General features: G+C 38.1%; 1 protein-coding gene across 1 annotated transcript in view; it reads right to left on the bottom strand.

The window, feature by feature from the left end:
• LOC104469978 (VPS10 domain-containing receptor SorCS1-like) overlaps positions 1 to 9,418 on the bottom strand; it is a gene marked incomplete at its 3' end in the record, with an annotated part of 67,355 nt that extends 57,937 nt beyond the window's left edge. The window contains exons 1-2 of the mRNA XM_010084731.1: positions 9,368 to 9,418; positions 7,122 to 7,280 (exon numbers count right to left, since the gene is read on the bottom strand). Coding sequence (XP_010083033.1) covers positions 7,122 to 7,280; positions 9,368 to 9,418 — 210 coding nt within the window. The remainder of the gene's footprint in view (positions 1 to 7,121; positions 7,281 to 9,367) is intronic.
• Positions 9,419 to 14,720: the final 5,302 nt, after the last annotated feature.

Raw genomic sequence — 14,720 nt, 5'->3', positions numbered from 1 at the left:
CATCAGATCAAAGCATCCTGGAGATGACCTTCAGCTTTCTTCCTAACCTATCCCTCAATAACTCTGCACACATTCTCAGATATGAGACACATCAGCTGGTGTTCTGGTTTTGTGGCAGATTGCAAGCAACCATATGAACATGAAGCCTCCAGTGCATTCAACTCATGTGCTAAAAAAGTGGCCGGAAACACATTTTTACCAGCAGATACTTAAAGGAATCTGCCTGAAATACATATTTTAAAGCCAGAAGGAGCCACTAGCATCATCAGTCTGTTGACCTCTTAACAGATACTGCAGAATCTTTACCACTACCTCAAGCAGTAGAGAGAATTATTCAGGCCAGTAACTGAAGGCTGAACTACATCGTATCATTTGGGAAGACATTGTTTCAATTCCAAGGGATGATGAATTTATCACTCCACTTAGTATATTGTCTTCAAGGTTAATTCCCTTCTCTGTTAAAAAATACTATCTCCTGCACTTGTTTTCTGTTCTGTTGTAAATTTACTAGGCAGGTTCATAACTGTTTAGATAACTGCACTAAATAAATGCATTTTTGTTTAAAAAATGTACCATATTAGAATGAGAACAGAAAAAAAATATTACAGAATAATTTAGGGCAAAGTGCCAGAATTTTCATGCACACACGCATAGCTTTAAATTTAAAAATAAAATATTATTGTTTATAATTTGCATTATATTAAAACCTATGGCTCCAAATGAATTTAGTGTTGACAGTTTCTTTGTATAACAAGAAACTAGAGACATGTTGGAGAGTACAGTCAAAACAAACTACAGAGAAGGGAGAGGGAAAAAAGTGAAGGGAGTTGCTCAACACTACAGAGATCAGTTGTAGACCTAGTGATATGGAGCACATTTCCTTATTCCTAATCCAGTGTACTGTCCAATTCTGAGGGAAAGGAAAAAAGCAATTTTTTATAGAAGCAGAAAAACTGTAGTTATGTAGAGCACAGAAAATCTCACAGAGAAGCAACAGATCTCTTCATAGCTATAAGTAGGCATCCAAGGATCCCAAAGCCACAGAACAGTTCTCTAGGGGTACAGAGGACTGATGTTTATACACATGGATAAGCAATGGTATATTGATTAGCCTAAAGATAAGTGAGTCAGTGGTAAAGAGCACAGTGATTACTGCTCAAGAGTCTTTCCTTCTGTTTCACTGATCACACTCCTGGACTGAAATGTATCTTCCTCTGTGGACTGCAAGGCTGCCATCGGACTCTGCTAGTCGTTTTTTTAACTTTTTTTATTTTTTTATTATTTATTAGGGGAGGAAATAATGTTAGAGATTCCTCCCACTTTTAATTCAATTTTTTTTGAGCTTGTTACCCCACTATATTATGCTTAGTGAGGTGTGTAAAAGACTGATGGTTACACTAGGCAAGCATATTATACAACACAGTTTGTACACTGGTTTACGGTCAATTAAAAAAAAATATAAATATATATACACACAATCTGACACCATTATTCTTCTTGCTGAGGCAATGCTGAGGAACTGACTGCATGAAAAGAAAGGAGGAAAACTCCTGATAAGATAACAGCCAGATGAATGGTGTTGATCTCCCTTCCTGGTTCATTTTCAGTATGTTGGTTGCCCCCAAATGCTGATCAGTTTGCTTAGAGTTATGTGCAAGATGTGTTATCAGAATGCCTAACAGGTGTCTGTCCTTAAGGTATTCACACAAACGGTGTGCACAGCCCTAGCTACAAACATGGATGTTTCTGTGCATGACTGATGGCTTGCTTAGAAACATAACCACATGGAAAGTCTTAAAAATAAGGGTTAGCATTCACAAGCCCTTTGTATGGAAGGTGGCACAGGTGCTGGTAACCCAGAAAAGATTGTGCAGAAAGTGAGACAATACAAAGCCTGGGACAAACACCTTACTACTTTCAGCTTCAAAAATATGCATCAGTGAGAATCAAGTCTGCTTGAAAACTCACTTGGTTGATTAATAGTGCCCCAAATATTAACAAAACTAGTGTAGATTGCTGCAGGAGTAATGCCATAGGGAAAGGGGGAGATCTTCACATAGGCTAATATTAGCTTCATGCAAACTAGCTCCCTGGTTTTGTCTGTAGCCTGTCAAAAGTGATAGGCTTTTCCAGAGGATGATTCAAAGTGGCTAATGCTTACCACTCTAGAGAAGCTTTTTTCCTCTCCATTAATTTTAGATGGGATTAGCCCCTCTGAGCTAACATTAGCCCAAGTGAATAGTCCTCTAAGTATTGTCAGCAGTGTGGAAAAAAACTCACCCCAAAATTATGCCACTTGATGTTAACAGCGATTTCTGATAACATAAATCTGGATTTTGTTCCCCCTTCTCTGGTCTATGTAGGCAGTGACTATTACCACTGAAATTGAGAGAGTGAAAACAGAAACAGAATAATTTAGGTTGAAAGGAACCTCTGGAGGTCCCTGGTCTGACCCTTTTCCAAGCAGGGTCACCCTCAAAGTTAGATCTTAATACAGTGAAATGAAAGGCTTTAAAATTATGAAGTGCATCCAAAATAGTTCATCACATCTATGGCAGATACTCTACTGTCAGAGACAGGCACTAGACCAAACACAGATCAGGCTGAAGGTACTTTTAAGAGTTGGCCTGTTCTCTCACACAGGTGTCCTGTGGCTAAATGCATCCTTAGCTCTATTCTACATGGTTCCACCCTCATCCCTGATACACGAACACCCTTCTCTTCCACTTGAATGCACGAGGAGTGAACCTCCTTTACCGTAGGAAAATGAAGACGATTACATAGTTTGCTGATAGAAGATATGTCGTCCTACAAAGCAACAGAATCTTGATTTGCTAAACTTCAGCACTTCAGCTATACAGCCAAGTATCAGTCCCTAACTCATTGATGTCCAGCACAACAGACACAGTAACTAAAGGTACACAGATGGAATCAGGCATTTGGGAAAGGTTACAATGAAAAAAAAAAAAAAGAAAAAAAAGGAAACATAAACCTCTTCATTTAGTAGTGCTATGTTGACAGAGCTCCTTTAGTCTGAGGTGCCTTGCTCTTCAAGAGTTCATTTAAAATGAGAGTGGAGAAGCAACAACAATAACTCCATTTTAAACCTGTTTTTCAGCCTTTGTTGCTGCCTTTCAGTGCTTGAGTGCCTTTGTGCATTTATTCCTGAGCTGGGCAATTACAGCCCTCCATTTTGCCCATCTGACTTGTGTTTCCCAATTTCACCTGTATTTCGTCTCTCCAAATAGCTCTGTTATTCATGGCTGATTACTAACCATTCTTCTGTGTGTCTGACCCGTCTGAATAGCAGAAGATGTCTCCACATGAAGTAGAGGCTCTTACATTCCACCCTCTGATTACACAGCAAAACACTTTTGAAAATTACATAGTAATGCATAAGTAATACTCCCATAAAACACAGCCCCTCATCCTGCAAGCCAGCTGGCTAAACCCAAGAGAGCTCACACATACAAGACCTCCAACAAGCTTCTGCCTCAGAAGCAACGCTTTACTGTGTCTAAAGTTTCCTCCTGATTTGTAACTCCTCTTACACAGAAAATGGAGAAGCATGTGGTAATTCTGCAATTATGTGGTAAGAATCAGCCATGTAACAACTGTACTTTCATCCAGAACAATGAATGCAATCACAAAGCAATTAGTGCAGGTGGCAGATGGTTTGCTGCTCTTTTTTTCTCAAGACTGTCAGGAAAAAGTCATGACTGAATAAGGGACTGGCCTGTCAGTGGTGGTAATTGAAGTCTGCTGCCCAAGGCAGAAACACACAGGAGAGATATGTGAACAAAAGCAACTCCGTCACTGAAGCTTAATGAGTTATTGCTCATCAGCTGAACCCCAGTAATTAACCACGTTCACCCACACACAACACCCAACAAACTGGGACAGAAAATGACTTCAGTTAACACAGATTTGTCTACCACTGAGTAAATCCCTATTGAACCAATCAAAAAAAGATCTGTAGTACTTATCATAGTGATAGACTCGGTGGACTGTGAAGAGACTGTGGGATGATGTTATGTGACCCATTTCCTGCTCATTACAACTGAGCAATGAGAGGCATGCGCTAACTGTTGGCTTTGCCCTCATAGGTCCTGAATTGGATGGAAAACTTCTGAGAACCAAAACAGACCCAGTGTGATTCCTGTCTCTCCAGCTCTTGCTTTATTCACCACCTGATTCTCCTGGTCCCACCTGCTGCAATAATAAGATGCAAATAGACGGCAACAACGATGTGGCTTGCTAGAAGGATGCAAACCTGTTTTCTAGTTGATTCTAAACTCCCGCTTGACTGTCAACAGCAAAATCAGAATCCAAATTATTCCTCACAGACCCCAACAACAAAACCTTCACAGGCTCTTCCGTCAGTAGCGACCAAAGTCAGTTATTTCAAAATGCAAACTCCTTACCACACAGATACATGTCCCTTGCTTCCTTGTGTGACTCTTAGTGTGCGCACAGTGCCTGGAATCCAAGGAGTAATGGCTTCTCTTTCCTTAAATACGGCCTTAGCACAAGATCACAAAATAGCAAACTGAAGTGTCATTTGTTCCAAACTACCCCACAGCTCCCACTGGAATTATCTAAATACCTGCAGGGCCTCTTAATTACTCAGAGAAAATGCTGCCTTTGGATATACAAGCACAAAACCAATGGGAGTCATTTACACTTATCCACGGGCTGAATTTGACCCTTAGTTTGAGTTACATTTCATTTAGTCCAAGCTGATTAATACACTTTGCCTGTTGGTCTCCCTCTACGGTTCTTGGCCAAAGCTTGTTGAAGTCAGAAAATGTATCCATCAGACTCATACCCACACAGAATATTTTAAAATTTTATTTTAGAGTTAATTGGTACAGCTCTACAGATCTTGTGCTACATGATTTTTTTCTTGCAACTACAGTATTGAATCACCAGCAGTTATCCAATTTGCTGATCAATGCCATAACAAAAATAAATTTTACTGTACTGCTTGTACCCCCTCGCCCAAAACATCCCATACACACAACTCCAACACCAACCCTAAAAGTTCAGGTTAATGCACAAAAGGGCCCTTTGTTCTTATATCTGGATTTTTTTTTTAGGATTCTACAGAAGAAGAGTGGGAATTTCCTATGGACTAATGACAATATACTTGCTGGTAGCCATCTACCATAAATTAGGTAAGCATTAACTGTATGGACTCTAATTCAGAATTATTTCCTAAGCAGGCTGACTACCACAACAGCTGAAATTCATTTTCTATCGTATCTTAGTTTCATCTGTCAAATTTGCCACTAAAAGTTCCACTGATCCTCATGTAATAAATTTCCTGTTACCAACACACAGTAACTTTCATTCCAAAAGGTCCTAAAAGTCAGCAGAGGCTAGATTCTGGTCAGTTTCACGTCAGTCCAGAGAATTCAGCAGCCACAAGGTAAAGGAAACATTTTGACCTTGTCTAATTACACACTGAACACACAGAAATAATTTACTGCACCTTCCTCTGGAACAGATTATAACCATAGTACATTCTACAAAATGCTGTGAGAAGGGTGAGTGGAAAACATTGCATGCAATTGACTCTATGGGAAGAATTAGGCAGGCAAGATGCATTTCCAATAGTTGGAAAGGATGTTAAGCTACTGACCTGGAAGGTTACTGGTTCTAGCTTAAAGCACAGGACTAAACTTCTATTCAAAAAATTCCCAAAATATATTTTTGTGACCTTCACTACTTACTTAGCTTCCTTATGCCTTTATTTTCTCAGGCTTACAGTAATAGTAACAACAAGCCTAATTTAGGTTACAGGAAAATTAGTTGTTTAATGTTTCTAAAATTAATTCAAATACACAGATGGAAAACATCACAGAATTCAAACTTTTATGTTGATAATTAAGTTAATGTATAATTCAGACAATAGTCTGATTATTGATTAGATTCAGATTCTCATATATTCATCATATGTAAAACAAAAGAGACCACTAAATTACATTGCATAAAAGCTTGCATACTAGATGCCAAGATATTTCACTCTTTTACCCCTATTGTGAGCTCAGCAAATTGTTTTTGTCTGGTTTTCCATTTTATTTAAAAAAATCAACGTCAGGATGTGCAATCTGCTGTTCATCAAAGCAGTTTGCCCAATGGCCAGTTACTTCACAGTTGAGCTTATCTGCCATTGACTCCTAGCTATCAACTCTTGTTAGACGTTTTTTTGCTAGATCAAAGTACTTACTCATATGTTTTGCTTTCCTCTATGGAGTTATTTATGCACAACAATACAGCTTCCCTTCAATCTGCTTTTCGGTAAATGAAACAGGTGAAGTTCTGTAAAGTCTGCCACTGGAAGACAACTGACTTGGAGTGTTGATGTGCCTGATTTTCAAAAAGTTCTAACAATGAGGTCTCTTACCATCATGTCTGTTCTGTCATCTCAAGTTGGGCAGCAAAAAAACATGGGAAATCTTGCAGCATATTTATTTGGCTGATGGATTACCCATACTGAAGGAACTGGACTTCAAAGGAAATCGATTCACTGCTACTTTTCTCTTACAAAATCAAAGGCTACTTGAAAATATACCAACTAGATAGGAACAAGGAGTGTCTTATCTTGTTCTTGGAGCTGATGTTAGGATGGAGCAAGAGAACTGTTAAATAAGAGGACAAAAAGCCTCATTAGAGGTTGTTATTCCTATCATGAAGGATCCTAGCTGTCTTCTCTGCCCATTGCCTGTCACATGATATTGCCAGAAGGACTGATGATCAAATGCAGACTTCCAAGTCAGTCATAGAGGTCTAGGCCCCAAGAACACAGTAGGTGCCCATGTGCTTTACTTTGCCCATTACTTTGAGGCTTACTCAATGTTTCTTGCTCGGAAATACCAGTTTGGTATTTGTTTTGGTGTGTTTTCCAGTTTTATTCAAAACCACCAAAATGTCAGGATGGGAAATCCAGTTTGGTATTTCCAAATTTCCAGTTTGAATACCAGTTTGGTACTTCCAAAGACTGTTCTGGTATTACCCCAAAGACTGTCCTGAATGCTCTGCAGCAGTTACTTTGAGAGATAGAGAAATCCTAGGTTTTTCCTAAGCAAACAAAGTTAAATGCTGTCAATGTTTCTTACCTTCTGATCTTGGCTGTATGCTAAGATCCAGTCTTCCTGCTTGGGGTGGAAGAGCAGACTGTGGATGTAGAAATTCAGACGGTATTTTTGATAAGTGGCCCCTTCATCAGAACTGATTAATAAGCTGCTCTCAACTTCTGGATCAGTCAGCAGCATAATCTATATGGAAGAGAAAGATGAAGAAACAGTGGTGAAGAGGAGTCAGATGGAAAAATAATTAAGCAGATAGGAACTTCAGATAAGCTTAATATGTTTATTTCAAAGTGTTTCAATGTAATATCAAAACTAAGCATAGCCTCTCTTTCAGTAAGGAAAACAGTATATTTCAGCTATGTATATAAACATAACATATGATCAAATAGGCAGAATAACTTTACCACTTGTTAAAGAGACCTAATTGAAGCTATGCTTAGGTTATCAGAAAAAATCAAACCTGAAATTTGTAACACCAGAGTGCAAACTTACTAAGTTACCAGACAGCCAGAGTGAGCTGCTGGGTCTCCATGAACAATCTACTGGAGTGACAGACAAAACATTAGGTGTTAAGAAAAAAGAGAGACACACAGAATGATGTCTAATGGTGAGCTTTGTTAGAATTTTCAGAGAAGATGAGAGTTTCATTGCCTGAAATGTTATAACCTGGCTGTCTGCAAGAAGCAATCTTGCTTTGGCAGCAGAAAACATTTGATAACGTGCTGGGTTCCTTCCATCTCCAGTTTCTATGGTGCTGTGAATTATAGATTCAGCAGTGTATCAAAAATAATCCTTGCCTAGCAAAGTTGCTTTCTAGCTTTGTCCATGAGTGTTAGTTCAGGAGTGACAGAAGATATACGACTTGCAGTTGTAGTAGCTACTTCTCCACATTAACTGTGGTATTAATTGGTCTGCATGCCTGATGAAATGGAGAGAATAATGAGATACTCGTGTCTCGGCATGAGAGAATATATAGGCTTGAGCAGTAGAAAGAGATCATTCCAGTACTTCAGCAAGCAACAAATACCCCTAAGGAACAGGAATGAGGCACCACAAATTACAAAAATGAAAAGTTCTGAAGAATATTTGCCCAGGAAAGTATTAAAGCCTTGAATCATTAGCACTTTTTTTTTTTTTTTTTTCTTTTTAAAGTATTGGTGCTGCTGTTGCTTTGCAAATGGCAAACACTGATCTGTTCCTGGACAAGCCTGAAACGAAAGGATCCACACCTGGTATTTCTCAGAGCAAATTCCTATCTGGGTTTGGGCACTGCAAAAATCACACACTCCATTTCCTTCTCTTTTTTTCATTTAGGCAGGCAGAGTTAGATATAACTTAACTCATCACGCACGAATCATAGGGCACCATAAATCTTGACAGATACCAGAAGCTAAAGGACTATTTGACGTGAAGGTGTAAATACACATGTAATTTACCCAGGAAATATCCTTCATTATTGGATAACTGCCAGAGGTTTTTATCTATTCCTAGAAAACCCCTTGGCAGCATAACAATTTGGCCTGTGACTTGGAAGGCTGAGGTTCTTCAAAATCACTGAACTTGAATATCCTGAGTGATCTGAGACCTGCTATGTTATCACACTGTGTCTCAAACATAAAAACAGGTAATGTTTCCATTGCAGCATAAAGGTACAGTCTCCTTTTGTATCTCTAATTAACTTATGAAATCTTGTGAGGAAAACATGCATTATTAGAATTAAATCAGAATTAATTTTAAAAATGCATTATTAGAATTAAACATTCTTATTTACATTTAACACTTTCAAATACACTAAGCATATCATTAACATGACTTCTAAATTGAAGACTGCATGACAGAAGCTACATGGAAAGCATTAATAGTCAAAATGTCAATATACAGATCATTTACTGTCATTAAGTAGCCTATCCCACTTCCGAAGCCAACAATTAATTGTGATATTCATCAGTCAGTTCTTTTCCCTTACCAGACTAATTTCTGGGACAATGTTCCTATGCTTAAAATCTATCCATTCAGTACTATGACTCAGCCATTATGATTTTCCTATTTTTATTACTTCCTTCTTGAGTGGATTTTGTTTATGTTGGTATTTGAAAATATCACAGCACAGCATTAATTTGGACCACAGAAACTAGAACAGAAATAAGCACAAATCAATGGGCTTGATCTGCACTCCCCGAAGTTAATAAGAATCTTGTCATCGACTTTGGATTGTGCCTCTAAGGCAAGTTGTTAATCAAGATCCAACTCCAGTCTCACATATTTCCTTCTACCTGCACAAAGAACTCATCTGACCTCATCACTGTCACATCCAAGCACATCATTGCCCCAACACATTTTCTGTCAGGCCACTCCTCTGAAGTGTGAAAGCACTCTTATCTCCATTTCTTAGAAAGGGAATCAAGAAAAAAACTGTTGAGGCACTGAGGCACCTAATTCCTCATTCAATCAATAAAAGTTAGGTGCTTAAACAGATTTGCCAGCACTGCTGACTTCGGCTTTAATCTGCTAACTACAACCCTGGGCTATTACTACTGTGTTTGGGTATCTATGGTCTTGAGAAGCCTTAGCTGTTGCATTGTGATAACCAGCCATTTTGTACATATGACTTATTTCAGGACACATTGGTTTTGCTATGTATGCCAATCGCAATAGTGTTTCAGATGCGTCAAAGCTGTGCAGAACTGCTGCAGATTTATGTAAGAGCATACAGAGAGTGAGAGACAGGGGAGGGAGTTGCCAGATTACTCTCTAGCCACTAGACAGATTGTTAACTATGAGACCAACTTTCAGTGCTGGGACAGCGTTGTCTGCTGCACTGTTGTACCCTGCGCTGCCAAACACTTTGCACAGATGCTGTAAACCAAAACAAGCTAGAGTTGACTAAGTCACTACTCTCATCACCATCAGAGCACCATGTTTCTTACAAGACAAGAAAAGCAAGTTTAATTACAACATATCTGCATGTAAACAAGAAGAGTTACAAGCCCAAAAGATCGCATTGTTGGATAAGAAGCAGAAATTGACATTTGTATGAAAAATCTGTCAAAACGAGAAGGAAATGCTGTGTGTATCTATGCAAACCTTTCCAATCAGACCAGGAGCGTGCTTCTGAAATGATTCCCCCAAATTCTGGGGGGAAATCTCTAGCACATCCTTACATACTATGTTCTGGCTCATGCAACTGTGATCTCAGAGCACACAAGCTGAAATTCCTTTCAAGGAAACTAAACCAGAATATATATTTCAGGAGTGCATCTAATGTGCTCCAATCACTACTGGATATTTAGGTCAGAGTATCAGGTTAGCACTACTCTAAAATCAGACCCTCTGCCTCCAAAATGCCCATATTGCAGAGAACGTCATCTCAACATCAACTGTTCTGTTCTACAAACCAAGCTCCACCGAGCTACACTATATGCTAATATAGTTGTGACCACATTAGCTGAGTTTTATTGCCTAAGTTGCCTGGAACGTAAATGAGAAAGGAAGGAAAGTACAATTAACTTTAATGTTTTTGTTGTTGCAGCATATCAAATACAGAGTAAACACACTTTTGAAATTTTCTTTGAAATAAATGAAGCCAAGTTCTGCTACTGACTTGATGCAGCTGCTTCTACAGAAAATAAAAGCATGGAAAATAAAACCAGCAGCAGCAACAAAATGAATCTAAGTTTAGAAGTCACAAATTTTAATATCTCAATATCGAAGATAAAAGATTAGAAACAAACTATTTTTATAATTTTCAACCTCACTGCATGCTGGATTTCTTTAAATGTGAGCTCCTCAAAGGAGTGATCTTGCTCAGTTTCTACAGTGCCTAATACAATATATTACTGCTTTCCCAGCTAACACCGGTTTCTGTACAAGTCTATTCTGGACATCACTGAGAAATCAACATGGCTTTTGCATGTGAAAATCACACCTTAAATCTATCCAGGTTGTTAGAGCCTGCAGGGAAAGACAACCTCGCTGATGAAGTCTAATAGGATTTTTGGAGGGCTCCCTTGCCAAAGGATCTGCAATTGTCATGGGATAAAAGGCATTCCCATAGATTCATTTATGGTTAGAAGATCAGCATCAAATGTTACGGAAAAACCTTTCAGTTTTCACAACGGAGAGAAGCGTTCATTTGAAATTTCACCAACGCTTTGTGGTTTTCAATTTGTTCATTAACAATTTGGAAAGAAGGAAGGAAAGGCAGGTGACAAAGTTTGCTGATGTCAGTAAGGTATCCAAAATGATGAAAACATAAGCCAGCTATGAAGATCTAGAAAAGGATTTCACCATACTGAGTACTTGAGCAGTAAAATGACACGTGAAATTCAGTAACAATATATTACAAGAAATAAAGATGGAGAAAAGTAATCCCAGCATAACAGACAGAACAATAATCTCCGAGTAAAATAATTCATTTCAGGAAAGGAGCCTGGGGGTTTCAGTGAAGAGGTCTGTGAAAACAGAAGCCCAGTCCTCAGATCCTATCAGAAAACCTCAATTACAGCAGCACAAATTATTAGGAAAGAATTAAGCAGCATAAAAAATAATGCAATTAGGCCATGGTAAACTGTTGGCACAGCTTTAACACTGGGTGCTATTCTCATCCTCCATCTTTAAAAAAAAAAAAGAAAAGGCTATAGCAGAGAACATAGAATAGCTGTTAAGAGTGATCGAAGAAAACTATGGAACATTTTTCATACAAGCAGCAAAACTATCCAACTTTCAAAAGAGATAAATGAGAGGCAATTTGACCAGAGTCTACGAAACTATGAATGGTCTGGAAATGCTTCATGAACAATTATTCACTCTGTCTTAATACAAAATTCATCAGCATCAAATGAAATTATCAAGAGTGACATACAAAACACAGGTGAGGCCATTATTTTTTACCTGGTTAAACCATGGCACTTATTGTTATAGTTTGTTGTAGATGTCAAAAGTTTATATAAATAGGAAAAATGAATAGATATTTTCCTGGAGAAAAAAAAATATAATAATCTATCAATTCAAAAATATCCCTGTTGGCTCAGCAATCTGAACCTCAGATTACTGAATTCTGGGAAAATATATAGGAAAATATAACTATATACTTGCCCTGATCTGACACTTCTCTCTCAACAGAAAGTGGAATTGGTTAAGATTCAGTCTGATTTAGCATGTATGCTCTTACATACATCACTGGAGAGTGAATAAAAATGATAAATCATAGCAACAGTATCAGCTCAGGTGGGCTGATCTAGCAACTTCTTTTATGAAGAATTGGGCCCATCATTCTTACCTTGTCAGTTTTTAAACCACCTCTGATTCCACCATTATAAAATAAAGCTATTAACACAAGAGTAAAAAGAGGCTTACATATCTGCGTCTCACTTCCAGCAGAAACCCTTAGTAAAGGGAGACCAAGCTCAGAGTGCCTCTGGTCTGGTTTATTGTTGTCTTATGTTGAACAAAACTGAAGAGTGAGGCTAACTCAAGACACTACTTCTCCCCAGCAAAAGTAATTGCTCTCTGTTCAGATCAGTGCTCAGCAATTATCAGAATCTGCTTACTCACGCCAGGCACAGCAAGCACACACTCCACTTCCTGATGCTTCAGACAGATTGAGTTTTTTCTCTGTAAATAAAGTCAATAAAGTCAACACAGCCTTTTGCAACCAAATGCAAGGCATCTATTAATCATCCATCCCCTGAAAAGAAACCTGATTTCCTTTCCCTAGAAGTGACAAATGAACACAAACCATAATTTATAGATCTTAAGTAGTCCACATTCTTTTCACCTTTTTTTGGTACTACCTCTACTGATGGTAGATTGTCCTTGACAGTTATGTGGGTTTTTGATGTCCTCACAAAGAAACCCAGAAATGCTTCACAAGAAGATTCTGATTTTGCTTCTAGAGACAGAATCATGATCCTTTTACAACTGTCCTGAATGCTAGGTTCAGTGGTTTAGTCAAAACAAGTCCAGAACTGCTCTCAGTCTTTTATTTTGGCCCCTCATGTGTCCACTTCGACCAACTATTCCCTTACCTTTTATAGGAAAGAGCACAATATCAGTGAAATAGAACAGTATGAAAAAAATACAAATACATTTCATAGATTCACATGTTCTTTCATTCACTTCTAATGTATCAACAGATCTGAATATATCACCTGACAAGAAACAGGGATGAAATGCAAATTGGGTCGAATCTGCTGAAAGAACCTCCACTTTCCTCACCTATTATATGCTTCATGCTTAGACCCAACACTGGTGACATGCACAGAAGAAGTAACATTTCTCACAGGAAAACAGAATAGTGAAGTACAGAAAAAGAGGAAACCAGCAAGGAAGAACAGAAATGTCCTACTGTTAACATAAGCAGGGCATTCCCTACTTATATTCTCTAAACATTTGTATTTTTTTCCCCATCTTCTCTGCATGACAGTTACATGATTTTAGTGAGTTGTGGGATTTGCTTGTTTTACATGGCAACTGACTGCAGAGTATCAGTGCCATGGAATCCCAGCATAATGAAATGTAATTTCTGCCACTTTACCTGTCACTTCTGATTGTGGATTGCCACTTACAAGGCATGAGGATTGTGTAAAGAGAGAATCTGATTCTACAGATTCAGCAATTCACACATGCATTTCAAAGCAATATGCCCCACTTTTAACTAATCAAAATAGCTTATTTCTTAAGTTTTTTCAAGACCTAGAATAAGAAATAAAATTAAACAAGCCAAAGAAAGGAACTGCTTTGCCATGACATTCTGAAATAAATGCAACATTACTGTAACGCAAATGAGATCAACTCCTTTTATAAGACTGAGTTGCTGGAAGCAGTAAATGATTGCAAGAGCAAATAAATTAGGGACAAAATTACAGGAAAGAAATAACTCAAGCATTTATCTGGATATTAACAGAGAAAGAGGAGACTGAAGCCTTTGTGAAGTTTAACAAGCTTTACTCCTGGGCTAACATCAAATGCTGTAGAATTGCGCTCATGAGTAATGCCACCAAAATTTGGCCCAAGTCTCTGCTTTAAACAAATTGGCTAACAGTATTAACACCTAAATGAAAACACGAAATGAGCTAGAGCTGACAGTTTTGAAGCTAATGCCAACTAAAATACAAGGTTAGTTGCTGAGCAATTCCATTAAGACACCATTAAAATAATACACCAATAATTCAATCAAGGCACTGTGAACTGCTTTATTGCCAGAAGTTCTTGTTAACTCAGAAAGTGCAGTAATTTTTTTTTTTGAAAGAAAAAGACTTCAGTGATAGAATTACACTTTCAACACTGAAGAAAAAAAAATGCAGCCTTTGAGTGATGTCCTGCTTTGGAATTATCTCAGAAGTAAGTAGAAACGATCATTTTAATAAAAGGCAAAGGTCTGTGGACAAGTTACTTTGCAACTACAACTCAGTGACTTAAGAATAAAAAGATTCTTATTCTAAGACACATAACCCAAACTCATGAAATCATTCTGCACTTTGCTGATATGGAGGGTAATGTTACTCTAAGTCTCCCCCAAAGAAACTATACTCATGATTACTAGACAGTATAATCCAGATTCAAACTCAGTCCAGATCTGGACAGTGGAAACTTCAGCATCGTTTCTCCCAAGAACCCACAGAAGGT

Source organism: Pterocles gutturalis, unplaced genomic scaffold, assembly GCF_000699245.1.
Source record: "Pterocles gutturalis isolate BGI_N339 unplaced genomic scaffold, ASM69924v1 scaffold9345, whole genome shotgun sequence".
In the NCBI taxonomy this organism is placed as follows: domain Eukaryota; kingdom Metazoa; phylum Chordata; class Aves; order Pterocliformes; family Pteroclidae; genus Pterocles; species Pterocles gutturalis.
This window is presented reverse-complemented; position numbering and strand designations above follow the sequence as displayed.